General features: G+C 37.3%; 3 protein-coding genes across 7 annotated transcripts; 1 reads left to right on the top strand and 2 right to left on the bottom strand.

Moving 5' to 3' along the window:
- Positions 1-2072: 2072 nt before the first annotated feature.
- Positions 2073-8783, top strand: LOC113322674 (F-box/kelch-repeat protein At3g06240-like). Of its 3 annotated transcripts, none has more exons than XM_026570813.1 (8): positions 2073-2242; positions 4147-6418; positions 6524-6600; positions 6734-6868; positions 7331-7385; positions 7469-7556; positions 8023-8121; positions 8251-8783. In XM_026570813.1, exons 2-8 carry the CDS (start codon positions 6087-6089, stop codon positions 8386-8388), a joined length of 924 nt encoding a protein of 307 aa, XP_026426598.1. In that variant the 5' UTR covers positions 2073-2242; positions 4147-6086; the 3' UTR covers positions 8389-8783. The 3 variants fall into 3 exon arrangements, with proteins under 3 accessions (XP_026426598.1, XP_026426597.1, XP_026426596.1); XM_026570812.1 differs by having other exon boundaries at positions 2073-3402; XM_026570811.1 differs by lacking the exons at positions 6524-6600; positions 6734-6868; positions 7331-7385; ... (1 more) ...; positions 8023-8121; positions 8251-8783 and having other exon boundaries at positions 2073-3402; positions 4147-6076.
- Positions 8784-9152: 369 nt separating this feature from the next.
- LOC113323245 (pentatricopeptide repeat-containing protein At4g13650-like) lies at positions 9153-13799 on the bottom strand. 2 transcript variants are annotated; one of them, XM_026571526.1, is made up of 3 exons: positions 13283-13799; positions 10005-13202; positions 9153-9765 (listed from the first exon to the last, which is right to left on the bottom strand). In XM_026571526.1, the coding sequence occupies exons 1-2, from the start codon at positions 13394-13396 to the stop codon at positions 10080-10082; spliced, it is 3237 nt and encodes a 1078-aa protein (XP_026427311.1). In that variant the 5' UTR covers positions 13397-13799; the 3' UTR covers positions 9153-9765; positions 10005-10079. The 2 variants fall into 2 exon arrangements, with proteins under 2 accessions (XP_026427311.1, XP_026427312.1); XM_026571527.1 differs by lacking the exon at positions 13283-13799 and having other exon boundaries at positions 10005-12770; positions 12908-13042.
- Positions 13800-13936: 137 nt separating this feature from the next.
- LOC113323247 (zinc finger A20 and AN1 domain-containing stress-associated protein 9-like) lies at positions 13937-15984 on the bottom strand. 2 transcript variants are annotated; one of them, XM_026571528.1, is made up of 3 exons: positions 15829-15969; positions 15637-15692; positions 13937-15020 (listed from the first exon to the last, which is right to left on the bottom strand). In XM_026571528.1, exon 3 carries the CDS (start codon positions 14814-14816, stop codon positions 14298-14300), a length of 519 nt encoding a protein of 172 aa, XP_026427313.1. In that variant the 5' UTR covers positions 14817-15020; positions 15637-15692; positions 15829-15969; the 3' UTR covers positions 13937-14297. The 2 variants fall into 2 exon arrangements, with proteins under 2 accessions (XP_026427313.1, XP_026427314.1); XM_026571529.1 differs by lacking the exon at positions 15637-15692 and having other exon boundaries at positions 15829-15984.
- Between the last annotated feature and the right edge of the window lie 3712 nt (positions 15985-19696).

Genomic DNA, 19696 nt, shown 5'->3' with positions numbered 1-19696 from the left:
AAAGAATGCCGCAAGATACTGTTTCGGGAGAATTCTTGGTAGAAAATTTGGCGAGCCTAAAATCATATTGAGCTTCATCATTAATACATCATTTACCTTTTTTTTTGAAGTCATGATATTTATTAATTACTAAAGAGCCATTATATTAGGATCTGAGATACCCAAATAGTTATCAATTACAATTGGAGCAAAATACCATGAATCCTCAGCATAGAGGAATATAGAATGGGAAGCAGTTTTTGGATTGGAATTGCATTGGAGATAGCTGTTAGAAATGGTAAGATGAATATGGTGTAGGTTGTCGAGGATCCGCAGGTCTATGACGAATGCTTTCTATAAGAAAAACTGTATTTTTGATGGACATATCAGTGTTCGGAGGAACATTGTTGGTGGTGGTTGTCGATGCAATTGATCCGAGGAGCTAGTCAGGATTTTGCTGTGAAGCCCAAATATTACCTGTCTATCTCTTTATTTTTATGTTGGATCCATGTTGAATCTTTTGACTTGTCTTTAGTTGAGAACTTGAAATAACAAAATTACAGAAAGAAAAATACCGAAAAAAAGTTACAGGACAAAAACGATTTCAAATACAGGACAAAAGCGATTTTAAATTCTAACTTAAATAAACCAACACTAAAGAAAATTAATACTGTTAATCTATCTAAAATAAGAGGTCCAACGAAATGAGATTATACAAGGTTGAGTTGTCCACCGACCCATGGAGAATGTTGTAGTTTACAAGTTCAAAAGCGATAGACTTATGGTATTGGAACTCAAAAATTTGTAGAGGAGTTGCTTCTTCTTGATCATGTTTCGAAAGTGATGGATTGCAATGTTGAAATTGCTAATGCTACCGAGCATCAGAATTGCAGGGATGTCTTATTATAACCATAAATTCATATGACTCTAGAAATTTCTTGAAGCTGTGAGGACTAATCCAATCTTGATGATGCAACTGATGTTGCTTGAAAAATAGGTATAAGTAAATGATTTTGAAATGTCCCAAACAAAGCTGCCAAGACAAATCCTGAGGTGGAATAAGAATGTTGGAAACCCTCACCTTATCATAAGTAAAATGACTCCCCAAACTAAGAGGACAAAGTGTAACAATTCTTGCGCTCGCCTTAGCTATGTCAGAATGTTCATGGAAAATGCTGAATACAGTTCCTTCAAAAACTTCTCTAGAAAGCGGAAGATTGAAAATGGAAATGGAAAGCTTCCATAGAAGTACTATAAAAAAAATCCCCAAATATAGTTCTAGAATTACTCATAATCGTTCCCAACCATTCACGTAAAAAAATCAGAACCGAACATATGGATAAACACCCCAATATGCCACAGTGAAAAAAATACCACAAACTTTCCATACAAAGATATAGAACAAGACACCCCATACAAGAACAGAGTTAAAACGAGCTCTAGCGAAGAAATCACTTAAACGAACAGAAACACCAGCGGAAAGATCACCAAAAGAAAAAAGAAAAAAAACACAAAAAATAAAATAATGGTGGGTTTGGATGTAGAATTCTGAAGGTGGGATTTATGGGTCCATGGGATTTGGCGGAATTACGTTTCCTTCAACAGGTTTGGTTGCCAAATCCCTGGAATCACGTTTTCTATGAGAATCATTTTCCAGCAAATCCTCCATATGGAATCCGATCCTTCCCCTAAGATTTGCTGGGAAACTTACCAAGAGATTTATAGACCCACATTTTCTAACTTTAAATCTCATATATATACAGTTTTAAGATTCCGAAGGTAATACCAAACAGTATATAGACTTTAAAACAAGATAATTTTATAAATCTTAAAAAATTTAAATGAGTTACCGAATATACCAAGAAATTTACATGAATCCCAAAATTTGTAATCCCATAAAATTATAAATCCTTGAAATCGTGAATTCTGCAAAGGAACCCGCCATAAAATAAATCACACATATTAGAGTAAACGTGATAAGGACTGTTGCATCAGTTAACTGATGTAAACCAGGTGTAAGTATAACTTTAACAATTATTGAGGAGTGCTTATGTAAACCGCGGTCCTGCTTCGATAGGAATGGGAGCATTCAAAGAGATTTGCCACTAAATTTGAAATCATCTGTATTTTGTGGAAGAACTCAGGAGTCTCTTGATTAGAGATATTTGGTGAAATTTGAAATCATGTCCAGCATTCCAATTCCAGAAGAGATTCTTCATGAAGTCTTGTTGAGGGTACCACTCGTATCAATTTCAAAGTTTAGGTGCGTATGCAAACAATGGAACTCTTTACTCTCTAACCCTAGTTTTGTGAAAAGCCATTTTGATCTTGCTATTCAAAACGAAAAACCTAATTTCATTCTTGTAATTGATGTCGAGAATGGTTATAAAATCATCCGTGTAAATCAAGATTCATTATTATCATGTAAACCTGATAGTGAATGTGGATGTGAGCCTGATTCTGAATGTGGATGTGAACGTTGTGATGAGAGTTCTTATCTAAGGTACCCATTCGAACAGTTAGAATCACGTGAGATTAATATTTTGGGTGTTTGTAATGGTTTACTTTGTTTACTTATTAGTGTGATGCTTGAAGAAGGAATTCAAGACATTATCTGTATTTGGAATCCTAAAACTAAAGAATACAAGGAATTACCTTATCCACCAAGTGAATTTTCATGTGGTGTAAAGATCATAGAAAACTGTTCAGATGATGGGTTTTATTATGATTCTAGCGTTGATGATTACAAGTTGATTAAAATTGTGCCAATTTCCGGAGAGTTGATGCTAGGAGTTCAAATTTACAGTTTAAGGTCAAACTCGTGGAAAAACAGTGAGAAATTCATACCTTACGAGTCTTCATCGCTCCACAGAAGTTCAGGAGTCTTGGTTAATGGAGCTCTTCATTGGTTATTAATCACGCCTGGAAATCGTACTTCTAATGTTATAGTTTCTTTTAATACTTGTGACGAAGGATTTGCTGATTTGGATGCCACAAATGAACTTGGAAGATTGGATGAGTGCCTTTGCTTACTTGTCGGATCTCTTGGTGATCGAGCTGATTTATGGGTGATGCAAAAGTATGGTGTCAAACAATCATGGACTAAACTTTTAACAACTACTAAAGAGTTAATTGCAGATAATAATTTCATGAGTAATTCGATGCCGATATGCACATATAAGAGTGGTGAAATTCTGATGCCAAATTTGGAGGGTTTTGTTGTATACGACCCAAAATGTGATAAAGCTAAACTTATTACGATTCGTGCCATTTGTGGAGCGAGTGAAGTCAGTGAAATTGAAAGTTATATAGAGAGTTTGGTTTCACTCGGCTCGTTTACTTATGTTGGGAAGCATGACATTATTGAGGATATTTCACAGGAGAGTTAAGTGGGAATCTTCATTTCTTTGAGATTCCATGCAGGTAGTGAAGAACTTATGCATAGTAGGTTGAAGTTCTAGTTTTTGTTTGTTTCTTTGTTGTGGGACAAGTAATATTTTGAGAAAATAAATTTATTGTGGTTTGAATTTTAACCTCTCATTTTTGTTATACTAAATGTGACTATGTTTCGTGTTCTGTTTTTCTCTTTATTGTGTACTCAACTGGTACTGTTATACTTGTTGTAGGTTGTAATTTGCCTACTAGGTGTTTTTTTCTTGCTTTAATATGGATTTTGCCTCTTTCAGAAAATGAAAAAGAAAAAAAAAAGACTATGAGAGAGCAAATGGAGTATAGATGATTGCTGGAAAATTAGTTAGTCTTATTTTAGAAGCAAGTTAGAACATAACGTTGTCAGTCTTGTGATGGCCAAGACCGGAGTTAGTTTATTTCTCTTTTGCATCTCTTTAATGTCTCAGTATATTACAATCTTCTAGTAACTGTAGTTCTGTTTATTCTGTAAACATTTTGTTTATTGTTTCTGGCTAAGTTAGAACGTTGTCAGACTTGTACCAAGTCATGTATCCTTCTGGGTATATCTAATTTATAGAACTGTAGTTTTTTTTTTGTTGCTAACTATTTATAGAACTGTAGTTTTTTTGCTGCTAACTATTTGTAAATGCCATTCATGTGAATCAACATCATAATCAGATTATAGTCATGCACTCTCTTCCAGGTATGCTAAAATGGCAAACCAATCATAAACACTCACGAATTGATTTTCTGCAGAGGGACTCTAAATTTTGCCTTCAAATTAATTTTTGCTGGAGGCAAACTACCTAACAGTGGTAAATTGCAACAAAAGACAGAAGAGGCTCCTGAAGTCAGAAGATTCCATCAGCACTGAAGTCAGAAAATTCCATCAGCAAACTACTGGTGGAACTGCCTGTAGTAAACTGGTGGAGCTGCTACTACTGGTGGAACTACTACTGCAAGTTTCACAGAGGCCAGGCCAGTGACGAGCGCATACCAATTAGTGCGACCCACTGTTCAATAGGCCGTGCAGTTCGAGGAGAGAACCAACAGTTTCTGAACTGAAATCTTCCTTTTGGAGATGGGCAGCAGCTCGATTCTTGGGATTACCCTTCAAATATGCTGTCTATTGAATAAATTTCTTTGTTTTTCATTTTGTGCAGGCCCATGAGCCCGAGTAGCTGACTCACTTGAACATAGAAGTGGCTGTACACTCCCTAGTTGAAAAGCAGCTATTCAGTCCGCAGCAGCATTACAAGTTCTGCTGTTGGGAAGTGCACGTCGCGAAACAACTTTAGCTGTGTATGCAGACGTATCTTTAGCAAGTTGTTGCTCTAAGTTTGATAATGGCGAAATACAATCTCGTAGCACGACGTGGATAGCACTTGGACTAATGATTGTCCAAAATCATCTGTGCTTAACAGAGAATTGATGACTTCATCAGTTATTTCCTCCTGAAATAAGTTGCAACACTTCCTATAGTTCTATCTGGATGGAATTGAAATCCCAATGTTTGATGTAATAGAGGACAAGTCTTGCGCTGCTGACGCGTCCTAAAACCTTGGCGAGGTTGTCAATTGGCACGCTGATGCTCCCTCTTCCACATGGATTTGATCATGTGAACGTGATGCAAGGCCGACCCTACGAGGCAGTGTAGCTGAAGATGCCAATTAGTGAGGATGCTCACGCTCCTCAAATGACACAGAGGTGGCAGAAGCAGACCCATTGATGTAGACACAGACACGGCAAAAGCAGACCCATCGAAGCAGACGCAGGCGCAGTCTCCAAAGGTCTTATTAGTTGACGCAAGTCATCTAAAAAGCTGATTAGTTGCCTTTTGACCTGAGCACTTATTGAGTTTAGCAAAATGATTCGCTAATAGACATATATATAAATTCTCAAGAGGTGTCATTTGGCATTGTTCTTGGAGTCAATACGTGTTACCTCTTATACCGCAAAGAGCGGTGTGTGATAAAACTGGTGGCAGCAGACTCTATTACTAATATAAGACCCTGACGCCACAGCAATGACGATGGCACGCCCACTGGTACCGCCAACAGTTCAGCGAATACAAGACCAGCAGCTCAGAAAATACTGCAATCCCCCTTTTGGTGACGAGCAGCAGCTTGTAGGGTAGTCACGAACAGCCGCAGTTTTTAAGTCATGGCAACTGAAAAATGTAAGAGCTGAGAAAAGGAATTCTCTTCTCCCCAATTATGCAGCGTCAAGAGAATTCAGCAGCCGCAGCCTCGTGAAGATACAGTTTTGCGAATGCTTAGTGCATTCAGCAGTCGCAGCTCAAAGTTTGCAGCTTTGTGTATCTCAGCAGCAACAGCAGAGTACTATTTATGTAGATACATGCATCAGCAAGCCATGATGCATGACAGGATCTCTGCTGCTCACAGGGCAAGTGTCCTGGACGCAAAAAAGTCGAAACCAGGAGCAATCTACAGTAGTGAAGGCAATAGTCTCACCTCACAACCTGATAAACGGACAAGTCCCAACAACACCTACGTAATGGTTTTGCACTCAAGCGTGTAAAACGCACGTGAAGTAATCTTATTCCCTATTACCATAAATGACCAAAATATCCATAATAATTCCCAGTAAAATCCTTAAGATATCGTTATCTTCTCAGAAAAATGTATCTAAACACCTCTTCCTTTTAGCCCTGGAAAAAAAACTTTCAGAGAGAAATGGAGGGAAGCTCTGTTCTAAACTTTCCTTCTTCAAAAACCCATTTCAAAGTTACTTCTCATAAATTATCTTCTCCTTTCAAACAGACCCAAGTTGTTAATTTTCATCCTAAACAGTTTAGAAATTCTAATTCTATCTTGAAAACCCATTTCCTTTTATCCTCAACTCGTAGTATTAGTAATGGTAGTAAATCCATTCTCTCTCCATGTCTTGCCGTTGCAGAACCATTGGAGACTATTACAAATAATAATTCTTCTCCTAAAGATAATTTGCCAAAAATCGATAAAAGTGGAAGGTTTTGTAGCCCCAGAGCTGCTAGAGAACTCGCACTGTAAAACCCTTTCTCTATCTCTTTCTCTGTCTCAGTTGAGTAGTTTTGATTTTTTGGGTTTGGGTTTGGGTTTTGATTTTGATTTTTTATTGTTTTCAATGGTAGATCGATAGTGTATGCCTCCTGCTTAGAGGGGTCAGACCCAATTCAACTCTTTGAGAAGCGATTAAATGTTAGAAGAGGTAATGCGATTTTCCATTTGTGTGAATTTTTATCATTTTCTTGAAGTAGATTGCTGTTGTTATTGGTATTATCTTTCTGGGGTTTAGAGCAAGGTTTTTGTTCTAATAGTGTACCTCATTTTATTGCAATCAGAACCAGGTTATGAATTCGATAAGTCATTGTTATTGGAGTATAATCACATGACCTTTGGTGGTCCTCCTGTCTCAACCCAGACAGAAGAAGAAGCTGAGGAGCTGCTGCACAAGAGTGAAAAGGAGTCTGCAATTGGTAATTATCTTTTAACACTTCTTGGTGATTGCAACTTAGTTGCATTGGCGACTAGGGGTTCTGATTTTGTAGCATCACATAAATCCATATAATATATTCTTATATTGTACCATTACGTAAATCCGTATATGCTTATATTGTAGTTCTTTTGTTGAAGCAACAAATTAACATTTGTCGGCACTAGTAATCTAAGAGATTCATGCATCACCCAAAAAAACCAAGGGTTTTGTCTAACTTGTATCTTCTGTAAACACCAAGATCAAGGAACACCTGGCTTTGCTGTAATCAGTCGACCACCAGTTTATAAGAAAAAAAAATTAGTTGACAAAGCTCAGAAAGAGCTGAAGTGCTGAAGCAACATCGGAGCTGAAATCTTGTGTCACAACTTTAATTGGTCTGCTTTAGTTTTTTTTAGCATCTTTTAGCGGGGATGAATCACATTTTTTATTTTTTGTGTCTCAGAAGCAGAAGTGCTATCAGCTCCACCAAAATTGGTTTACAGCAAACTCATTTTGCGGTAAAGCATCTATTTTCTTCCAATTTTTAAAGAGCATTGTATGGACTATATGTTGGACTAAGTTGATCCATAATCTCATCCAGTTTGACAAAGAAAATGTTGGTTGCTATTGTGGACTCTTGGGAAAAGCATGTTCTTGTTATAGACAAGATAGCACCTCCAAATTGGAAGGTATGTAATAAACAGTTTGTTTATCTTTCCACTTCGTAAAACAAGCCATGTGAATTGGCCAAGTGTCTGTCAACATTTTCTTTCTTATACCTTTTATCTTCTACAACTCTAATGTCCAGTCATAGTGTACTCCATTTTGAGCTGTTTTGCTTATTACTTCTCTATTGTGTAACGATTTACATAATTGTTGTTGAGATTCTCACTCCCGTTAAAAAGACACTTGAATTTTGTTTACCTTGTTTGTCTTGTATGCCAAACTTTGCATTAACTGTTCTCGACTTCTATTCCTTCTGAGACAGAAGGTAAATATGAATTTTGAGTAACAGTATTCCATCCTATTGTAAGACTTATACAGTCACATTACCATCCAATAAGATTTTTCGCAGAGAAAGCTTGTCAGATCCTCCCTGGTTCTACATTTTGGAGTACCCGTATGGATCACTTATTCTCTGTCTTGCTACTGCAGAATGAGCCTGCAAGCAGGATATTGGAGTTATGCATTCTTCACTTGGCAATGTCGGAAATAACAGTTCTTGGGACACGCCACCAGATCATTATTAATGAGGTCAGTTCTTACCACTCGCCCTTGAAACACTTAAATATTTCATTTATCTTTTGAAACTTCCGTGGTGTTTTTTTTTCCTTCTTTTCTATAGCTGTTCTCACTAGTTTGGGTATTTGGTGTTCATTGCAGGCGGTTGATCTTGCAAAACGATTCTGCGACGGAACAGCTCCACGTATAATTAATGGATGCCTAAGAACTTTTGTCAAGAATCAGTCTGGAATAACAAACGTAGCGCAACCATTAGAAGCTAGACGCCAAAATAAGTAGTTCTACTTATTATCGTTGTTGTTGGTGTTGATGAGAAAAAAGTTCAAAGCTACTTTTGATACCTGAGGATGTCGAGTATGGTCCTTGTGAACCTCACGAAGTAGCTTAACTATGAAATGCCTCGTCGACTTGATCAGCCTGAGTTGGTTGTGTAGGAGAGAGATGAGAAGTTAAAACCGCTAGTATAACTGGTAAACCAAATTAGATTTTCAAGATGAGGTAGGAAATTTTGTTTTCCACCTTACCATTAGAAATGGTGGGTTGTGTACTAGAAAATATAGTTAGATTTATGACTTGATGTTTACGTGCAGTATAAAAACACAACCATTTGGTACCTTTGGGAATGTTATGTTGACATATCTTATTACTTGGTATTTTTCATCGTTCACATAGTAGCTCATGTTTCAAGGACCTATAAGAATGATAATAAGCTGACACAAGTTGCTCAGTGATCTTCATCATTCACTGTGACTCAGTTTATGCTCGCAAACTTCTAAAAGAACAAATCGCATAACAAGTTCACCACTTTCTGTGCTTTTGATAATTGTAAAAGATGGACACAAAAGGGTGCCAAGTCCCCTCGCTTAGAACTTAATCAAGACTTGACCTAACAATGATTGGGGGGACCGAGGACGGAGAAACTCTCTTCTATAGAAAAGAGAAACAAGGCCAGCGGTTTATGACTGGACAAGTCTTCAGCACATACCAGGCCAAAACAGTACCTCTGTGCTCCTGGGTGCAGTTAAAACTTAAAAGCACACACCAGGCCAGAACAATTTCACTGTTCTCATTAGACAAGGCGAACTAGAAATGTCTTTCTTTACACTTGTTAAAGTAGAAAACCCCAAGTTCAGATTGTCAAAGACTCAAAGAACTCATCCTAAAACAGAGGAAGGAAATGAGTAAATCGTCACTACTGCCGTATGAGAAATCAACATTTGTATATGATTTCTGACATAATTTACTTGCATACAGTATCATTTTAATACTTACACCTGACTACAAATGCCTTCTTCTGCTTATTCTCTTCCCGGTTTGAAGAAATCAATATTGTTATTCCATTTCCGGATTATATTACCTCAACATATCATTTTAATACTTTACACCTGAATCAAAAAAAGCTTTAGGCGATCTTCTGCTTATTCTCTTCTAAATTTGAGACCCTCAATAGTTAATCACATAGAGGTGAGAAGAAAATATTGATTTCCACCTGAACTGATTAACATGAGCACGAGTTTTGAGGTTTCCAGTTAAACATACCAGAATTGCTACACATTTGCCAATAGGCACCCTTCAATTCCGTCCTGTACCTTGGCCTGTTTGTCAAGCTTGGCTACTTCGAAACAAATTTCTTTCTACTAAAACGCCGCAAAAAACCTGGAAATCAAGAGCAGATTAAAACTATCAAATCCACAATGGATGGAGCTTGAATATCTAAAACATTGACTACCCATTTCTTTGCAAGGATCTCATATTTCAGTCACAAACTGAGACAAAGGACAACTAGTCATCTGCTTATGTAGCATTGGTGCTTTTGAATATATACAAATAGGTGAAGAGAAATATAAAATCAATTGAATCAAAATATTAACAATCATAAAGGAAATGTAAAGTACCTGTCCCCGAAATTGATGAAAAAATATGACAGGCTCACAGGCATGAATGACCCTTGGGATCTACCAGGCAATGGATTACCAGAAATCTTTACAAGAACAAACTCCATCTTTGAAGTGATGAAATCTGTTTAAATCTCGGACAATTAGAGTTCGGTTAGAAACTTTTGATACAAACTTCATCCAATTATGACAATCTTTACACACCCGAAGATTCTTAAATACACGCAGCGGTGTCAACGGTGATAAGCTAATGAGACCAAACACAACAGCCAGCTTTTCACTGTGAATGTATACAGTAGTGTCCTTTTGCTCTTGTTCAATGTCGTGCAAAAGACTGTATCGATCTTGCACATACCCAATTTCAGAAATCCGCATGTTAAGATCCTTTAAATAATCGTAGATATGATCTGCTGATGGGTGCAGCCTATCACCAACAAAGAATGGATGGACAGAGTTCTCTACCTCGATCCAGCTACGGCCGGGTTCCTTTTTCACTCCTCTTTCTTTCATCATTTGTCTCATGTGATCCCTCAAGTCCCATTTTTTGGCGACTGCATATATATTTGATAGGAGAACATAAGTTGCAGAGTCTTCTGGTTCTAACTGTAGAAGCTGATTAGCTGCAAACTCCCCGATATCAAGATTCTTATGAACTGTACAACCACTAAGAAGGGTCCTCCAAATCATCGCATCGGGTTCGATTGGCATTTCTTCGATGAACTCTCTAGCACGCTCCACCATCCCTGCCCGTCCAAAACTGTCTACAACACAAGCATAATGTTCAAGTCTTGGAACGATCCCATGTTCTTCACTCATGGATTTCAAGTAACTAATCCCTCTGTTTACCAAACCCACATGACTACAAGCAGAAAGCACACCAACAAAAGTAACATTATTAGGCTTTACATTCCTTTGTTTCATTTCCTCAAAGAGATCCAAGGATTCCTTTCCAAATCCATGTTGAGAGTATCCTGTGATCATTGCATTGTATGAAACCTCATTTCTTTCTGGCATCTCACAAAATTCTCTCCACGCATTGTCGATGCTTCCACACTTGGCATATAGTGTGATCAATGCATTGGCAGCCTCGGTGTCCAAATCCAATCCAGTTTTGATCATCCTACCATGCAGTTGTGTCCCTTGTTTTATATTTGCTATATTGGCTGAAGCACTAACAGCAGAGCAGAATGTGAATAAGTTTGGTTTCACCCCTGACATATTCATCTGATTGAATACTTGTAAAGCTTCCTCGGAATGCCCACTTTGTGAAAATCCTGATATCAGCCCATTCCATGAAATTTCATCTTTAACATTGTCGATTATCCGAAAGGCCAAATAAGCATCTTGCATTTTTCCACACCTAGCATAAAGATTAACAAGAGAATTTCCTATTGAAAGATCCATTGAATAACCAAAAATGTAAGTTTGGGCATGTATTTGTTTCCCTTGATTAAGTGCTTGAATTCCAGCACACGCACTAAGCGCACTAGAAAACCCAATATTGTCAGATCGAATTCCTTGGATCTGCATCTCTTCAAAAAGTTTAATAGCTTCAACACATTGCCCATCCTGTGCGTATCCTGCAAGCATGGCAGTCCACGAGACAACATCTTTCTCTGGGTGCCTTTCGAGGATTTCTCGTGCTATATCAAGCTTTCCATGTTTGGCGTACATATCAATAAGAACACTACAAACATACACATTAAGCTCAAAGCCAGTTTTGATGACATGGGTATGGATCTGCTCTCCAAGATCCATAACCCCCAGAGAAGTACATGTCCTTAATATACTCGGATATGTATACTGATTTGGTCTCAAGCCTTCAATTTGCATTTGGGAAAATATCTCAAGAGACTCTGATAAATTACCTGTTTGGCCATAAGCCATAAGCATCACATTCCATAAGACGATATTTACTGTTGTTGTAGAATTGAAAAACTCGCGGGCAGTTTGCAGATCGAAGCAGTTAACATAGAGGTCAAGTAAAGAACCTTCAACGATGATATCAGATAACAGTCCAGCTTTTATGGAGTATGAATGGAGCTGTTGACCCTTGTGAGTTTCTTTAAGAGAAGCACATGCACTCAGGAGGCTTGCAATGGTAACACAGTCTGGCTTCATACCACTTAGCTGCATCTTTTCAAATAACTGAAGCGCTTTTTTACTATGCCCATGTTGAGAAAGCCCGGAAATAAGTGAGTTAAATGTGATTTCATCACGAGTATTCATTTCTGTAAAAATACTTTCTGCAGAGAGGAAATTTCCACATCGAGAATATAAGGATAGAAGTGCATTGCAAACATATGTTTCAGAAGAAAGGCCCCACTTGAAAACCAGGGCGTGAAGCTGCTCACCCAACTCAAATGATCCTATTTTAGTCGATGCACTTAAGACACTAGAGAACACATATGGAGTTGGCACAGTCCTTGATTCCAGCATTTGGCAGAAAACCTGGATAGCCTCTTCTTCATGTCCATTTTTAGAGCAGCCAGAAATCATAGCAACCCACGAAACACTGTTCCTCAAATGTAGTTCGTCGAAGATTGACCTAGCCGACTTTATGAATCCGTTCTTGAAGTACAAATCAATCAAAGGGTTACCAACTAATGGATCTGTTACGAAACCATAGTGAATAGCTTTCGAATGCACCTGCTCAACACACCGAAAAGCGACATTGCCACGACTACAAGCTTTAAGAACACTTGCAAAAGTAACATTACTGGGACTTGTATTCTCTGCTATCATATCCGAAAATAAATTGAATACCTGAGAGTACAAATTTTTGTCAAGAAACCCAGAAATCATGCTGTTCCAAGAAGATAGATCTCTAATAGCCATTTCATCGAGCATTTTCATTGCATCATCTAAATTATCACGACCCAAGTAAAAATCAATGAGCTTACCACACAAAATAGATTCCTCACATAACCCAGATTTCAAAATCCTCCCATGAATCCTTTTGGCATCCTTTAACGACCCAGAAATCAAACACCCCTCCAAAAGCCAAATATATGTATTACAATCTGCACGAACTCCACGCTCTTCCATTACATGAAGAAAATCAAATCCATTTTTCTTGCCCATTTCTTGTATTACATTCATACCAGTTTCTCCATTAAAAGAATCATCAACGGCACGACAAATTGCTGAACTACTAAAACAAGCCGAATTCTGTCTGCCAGTGTCCGCAACAAACAGCTGCAAAGTAATGATTATAAGGATAGGCAAACCAAAACAAGCACAAGTTATTTCAAAAACAGGGAGTTGAAAGATGATACCTTATGGAGATTCCTGAGAGTTTTGAGAGTAGTTTCTTCTGGAATTTTTCGCGGGAAGTGAGAAATAAGGGAGTGAGAGAACAACCCACGAAGGGAAACCGGTGTAAAGGCCATAACGGTAGCGATTCAGATAGCATTAGTGGTAGTAATAGTATGGGATGAATGAGATAATTGTTACTCTGTTCTTTCATAGCGAAGTAGCATTTTCAAGGGGTTTCCTCCACCACTAGCAAGTTCTAAAAATAATAAAAATGATTTCAACGGCTAGTGGCTCGAGAACTCAACTGATGATTAAGGGGATTATATTTAGCAGCCCTCTTCAGTCTTCTCTTCGTATTGGTTGGATACGAGGGGGGAGAGATGATTGCTTATCCAAATTATCCAATCATTCATCCTTTACATAATGCGGCCAGTTTTGTAAGTCAGGTTAACGTGTTCAGCTATCGCGAGTCAGAGACACCAGCATCAAACTAAGCCAGTTTTGCAAGTGCTTTGTAGATGCAGCGTCACTACCAGAGTTGAGGATGGGCAAGCAGGAAGATACCCGCGTCTACGACAAGTTGCCCACAAACTAATCACAAGCTGCGATATTCTTCTGTCTTTAATGACTTGGGAATACTTGAAGTAGATTTGAGAACTATTGCATTTCTATCATTTCGAAAGCAAAGCACAAATCATTTTATAGCATAAGAAGAGCTCACTAGAAACTGTGGGTTTAATTATTTACATTATACAGAAGATTACATTCCACAACCTACAGATAAGAAACTACAATACAAACTCACAGCATAGAAATGAAGTACTTATAGTACTTCAAGCATTTCTTGTCTCTTTTGCTTTCCTTCTTTTCTCCTAGTCTTCTTTTTTTGTTTTCTTTTCCAGTTTCTGATCTGTGCCCTTGTTTGGATTCAGAAGAAATCTGGCATCCCAAAATTCAAATAGAGAGCAAAGAAAAGAAAGCAAATATTACCCATTCCTTTCGGAAGAATCATCATTCTTCATATAAAAAAAAGCATCAGATCTTTTGGATTTTCTCAGCCTTGACGAGTGGATTTGCTTTGGCTATGGCTTCACGGCCAGCACTTCTGTAATCGAATGAGCACTCATGCTTCTCCGAGTATCGATGAACAGAACAAAACATACCCCCACATCGACACTTGAAACCTGTCAAACCAACGCGTTTCTTACAAGACATGCAACGGTTAGGTTGTTGTTTGACAACCTCTGCAGATGATGGGCCTTGCTCAATCTTCAAATCAGGTTTTTCTTCCACCTTATCAATCCTCTCAAAGATAGGTTCAGAAATCAGCAACGAATTGGCTGAAGCAGGCATCTTTTGAGGCAAGGGGATGAGAGGAGATGCTTTCACTTGTTGCTGTTGTTGGCTCATGATAAGATCTCTGTAGCATTTGGAGCAGAAGTTATTGGTAGTTGAACTTCCAAAGAAGCCGCAATTGTTTGCACAGAAGGTTCTTCCTTCTGGTGCTTGGCATTCAGTTTCCTCCGTTTCCTTCTTCCAGCTCTCCTGTGCCATGATTCTTGAAAACAGAATACCCTCTTTATAAATAGAAATACTTTAAGGAATTTGAGACGATGGTGATGGTGATGGCGATAGAGATCAAAGTCCAAATCTCTCAGAAACTTCGAGTCTTCAACTACTCCATCTCTATATTCTACCAAACTTTTTCTCCTCTACAAATTCATACCGTCCTAACTTTTCCTTCTTGTAATTGGCTCTCTGCAAAAAAAAAAAAAGTTAGGTGTTAAGAGAGATTGATAATTCCATTGGAAAATCTTCTACAACTTTCCTGGCTTTTGAAAAAAAATGCACACTAAAATAACCACAGATTGGAACGCCATGTGCTCATGCTGAAACCAAAATGATACATACAATGATACAACTAGGACATCCATCATATCATATAAACATTGATGACAAATTTAAGAGCATAATTCAATTCACGTACAAAAAAACCTACCATCAGAGAAATAGAATTTGGTTTTGATCATCCGACCAAATCATAATCCCCAATAATCTTACAAAAATTTAATGAAAAAGTCATCAAAAAAACAAAACATGGTATTAAGAAAGCTATAGAATTTCCAAAAGGGAAAACAATAGACCAAACTTAACTAATTATGCATATGATTAGAACAAAATCCTCAGACTATGCTTCAAAATAAAAAATCTACAAATCAATCAATACGAGAAAATTCCAATCGGCAACTAAATTTAACCAAAAAACAAATGAAATGAAAAGATCTAAAAATAAAATTAAAAAAAAAACACAGAATTGATTAAAAAATGAAATCTGGTTTCAGAAAATCAGATCTACAAATTGAAAGATCCTTACCATAAACTAGAAATTATTAGAGCAATATCAATCAATTCTGCAATATATAAGCTGATCTGCGTACACAACAGATCAAATTCAATAAACCAGAAGAAAAAAAAAATCATTTCATATTTATAACTCAAAAAAATGAAAACAAAGCTATGAAATGAATGGAAAATAGAATGAAAAATAAAGTTGTGATGAGCTTACCAAGATTAGTAGATGAGAGGCGGAGAAGAATTGATTTAATTAGATGAACTTCCTGATTATAGAAAAAGAGAAAGAGAGAAAACCAAACCAAAGAAAAAAATTCTTTGGAAATGAGGTAAGGGCTAGGATTTTAAGGGGACGTGTTTGGGTAACCACCGTTATCTCTACTTTTCTCTCTCATTAAGCATCTGACCGTTGCCCGAGTTGGTCAGCTGCCCGTGAACCTAATTATTGGAGGACATCCTGTGTATCTTGTTTTGTTTCTGCTTTCAGATAACTCCCCTTTTCATTTTTTCTCCTTTTTCAGATTTTTTATTTCCACCCATTTCCTAACCGATTTGTACTATTCCTCGCACCGTGGCGTGTAATTTTAACGGTGTTCACATGAGTTAATAATTGATCATGCGATTGCTTGCATGAAAAGAGATTGCATTTGGCATGGCATGGCATGACTAAAATCGGTTATTGTTATCATCAACTATTCGACTCCTAAAACGGGATGTCCGGGTGAGAGATGGGACCCACCACGAAGATCTATCCATCTTATCGGTGTTGCCGATAGGGAAAGACTAGTTTAGTATATTTGGAGTCTGGACACGAGATGGAAGCTTCTTCTTCGATTGGATTGAGATTGTACTACTTTATACCTATAATATTCTCTCTCTCCGTGTCTTTGACACGTTGATGTGTGTCAGCCAGAACTTTGTTTGGTTTGATATTTTATACTAAGTTTTTCTTAGGGCTTGAACTGCCCATGATTATCGTATGGTATGTCGACATTGCAAGAGGGGTTGGTGTATTATGTATGTCTTACCGAACATCATTCGTTGTCGACTCGTAGCCGGACTTATAACAACTGAATCGGAGTTAGATAGTGAATTATATATGAAAATAAACATTCCTATGAATGATCTAGATGACACTACAATATGGAATTTGAACGCCAAAGGTAATTTTACAGTCAACTTTCTGTACGATTTTATAAATAGTAATAACACGGTAGTTGATTGGAGTAGGATATAGAATCTGAAAGTAACACCATTAATAAAGTTGTTTATACGGAGAATTGCACATTCAATTCTTTCAACAAGTATGAGAATGGCAGCAATTCTTCCAAACATTGATACAAAATGAAGCATTTATAACGGCAGGAAAGAATCTCTGACTCATCTTTTTCTTAACTGTAACTTCACCACACAGGTATGGACGCACTTAAATTTGAATAAGAATTATGTGTTAGGTAAATTGTATGTAACTTGTATCATGAATGGTTAAACTCGTGGTTTACTGAAGAAAACAAAGGAAACATAACAATACGATGGACAATATTTTGTAGTATAATTATATGGCATGTATGGAAAGCTAGATGTGATGCTTCTTTCCAAAGTGCTAAGCAGGGTAGTATTGTTAAATCAAAAACGGTTGTCAACAACTATATGAATGTTACTAACCCACAATATAATGTTATTTTTCAAACACTGTACAATAATTCCATGCAGGATGAACTTTTACAAATATTGGAAAGGGACCGGATAAGGAGATAACTTCATGAGTTTAAGAATACATATTGTTTTATCTATGCTAAAACCTATCACAACTTCTGGTATTGGTCTCACTTTGATTGATTACCCGGGAAGAACAATTGAAGCAAGGGGAACATATGCTGACTGCACAACAAAAGAAGAACTAGATGAGAAAGGAGCCGAGGCGGCTTTTCGATGGGCAAGTGAGTGGAGTGGGTATAACATCATCTTCCAAAGTGATTCCAGACCAACTCTAAAGCTTTTGATGGGAAGATATACCAAAGGCCAAAGAATTGAGATACAATATTATTATAGATTTCTAAAACCCAACAAACTTTGTTATCAACTTTAAAGTCATGGCTTTTCTACTAACCTCTAGATATTACATTGTAAAAGCAGCAGATATCGCTAAATTTTATAAAATCAATGCAATAGAAAACAATTGGAAAGGAGAGAGCCTCTTAGCCATCATTAACAATTTGTATATTGGAAACTGCATTAACCTTGTAACTGCAAATTATTCTCTTTTTCGGATTCAAAATTATCAATCTATAGTATGAGGGTAAGACCTCTTTTTCAAAAAATAAAATAAATACATACAGGCCAGTACAATCACCTGAAGCTAGAACAACACCAATTGGATGAAGTACAACAAACCCTCAATATGCCAACAACATCAAACCCTCCACCTATTTAGAAGTGCAATTTAAACATGGAGATCTTCCAACCATATCATTGTCCCAATCCTTCAACGCCTAACTCGCAAAGCAAAAGGACAGATGACCAAATGCCTAAACCAAGCTGGAAGATTCGCACTCATAAAATTGTCCCTTACCCTTACAGCCAATTATCCCATGCAAACACAAACCCTTCCTACACACATCCACACAAAAAATAGATCGTATTACGATAAATTTCTTTTGGGTTCATGACTCTTCCATTAAGAAGCTCGACCCACTATGAAGGGACAAGTTATACAAACCTGAAGCTCGGGGAGAACTTAGGCATCATAAGACGCAAGGAGCACAACAAAGCACTTCTCATGAAACAGATCTGGAATATTCACGAAAAATCTACCTTCGTATTAGCCACATTATACAATGAAAAATACCTCAAACAGACCCTCATTTTCGAAAACATCCTTCCCGTCCCGTCATCTCCCATCCCACAGTGGAGACAGCTAGCATCGCTCATAACCGCCTTCAAACATCATCTCTTCCATCAAATTGGATTCCATAATTCAATAACAACATTAACCCAGCCTTATATTATCCCATACAATCGGTTACTGACATCATCGACCCGTCAACAAGGAACTGGAATCATTATAGACTAAATATATTTATCCAACCCATAGTTCAACATGTTAGAGCACTGCTCGGTCGAACTCGCATGCATTTCTATCTCAAGCATGTTTGTCAATGTTAGTGATCAAAATTATAAGTCTTGATTTCTAGCCTATTTATAGATGTCTCGCACTAGGACATAGATTGTGTAGTTGAGCTTAGTTTTCACGGAGTTCATCATTTGAAGACGAAGAAATACTAAGGGGAGCTTGTGGAACTTCTTCGACAAAAGGTATGTAGAGATTTGAACTCATCTATCACTCGGAAATTCTATTTATACTATCTCCTATATTGAGACATAAGTCGTGTTATGATATAGTTTTCTTTATACACATTTGAGATTTTGAGTTGAGTATATCTCGCTTACATATTTCTCGAAATATGTGTTGGTAAGCTTTCGCTTCGACCAAGTTCATCTTATATCATGAGAAAATTTCCGAGTAATATCTTACATGGTTTGTGTGATACAATCATTTGATGTAGGCTTGGATGTTTCGATAATGATTATTTCAATATCTTGAAAATTTCTTTGATGCTAATAGTGTGTGAAAACGGCTATTACCATTATAGAATAATGTTTCAATGATTGAAATAAAGAGTTTAGAATCTTGTAACCATCTTTGGATATAAGCATAGTGTGTTCGCACATTGGTGTATAAGTCCAAAACCGGGAACCTAAAGTATGCATACTTGTCTGTATACAAAAGGGTTGTAGGATACCGGGTAAGTATGCGTACCCGTACACATACTGGCGGAAGTTCACGTCCGTGAATTTCTGCTGAATTTGAAAACCAGAACCAAACTCATCCGGTTGCCTAAAGTACGCGTACCCGTACGCATACTGGCGGAAAGTTCACCTCCGTGATTTTCTGCTTATTTTGAAAACCAAACCAAACTCAAATCCGGTTACTTAAGTACACATACACGTAGGCATACTTAAGTGTGTTACTTTCTAATATCGGTTGTATATGAACCTAAACATTTATCAATAAGGAATGC

Source organism: Papaver somniferum, chromosome 11 (genome assembly GCF_003573695.1).
Source record: "Papaver somniferum cultivar HN1 chromosome 11, ASM357369v1, whole genome shotgun sequence".
Classification (NCBI taxonomy): Eukaryota; Viridiplantae; Streptophyta; class Magnoliopsida; order Ranunculales; family Papaveraceae; genus Papaver; species Papaver somniferum.
The sequence above is the reverse complement of the archived record's forward strand: the minus strand, read 5'-3'. Positions and strand labels throughout refer to the sequence as shown.

What these genes read in the sequence shown, in the direction of transcription:
- LOC113323245 (XM_026571526.1), bottom strand. Translation starts at nt 13,396, where the DNA reads ATGGCCTTTACACCGGTTTCCCTTCGTGGGTTGTTCTCTCACTCCCTT. An exon ending in CTCTCAGGAATCTCCATAAG is followed by an intron (nt 13,203 to 13,282) that starts GTATCATCTTTC and finishes ATTACTTTGCAG; the next exon opens with CTGTTTGTTGCGGACACTGG.
- LOC113322674 (XM_026570811.1), top strand. Translation starts at nt 2,163, where the DNA reads ATGTCCAGCATTCCAATTCCAGAAGAGATTCTTCATGAAGTCTTGTTG.
- LOC113323247 (XM_026571529.1), bottom strand. Translation starts at nt 14,816, where the DNA reads ATGGCACAGGAGAGCTGGAAGAAGGAAACGGAGGAAACTGAATGCCAA.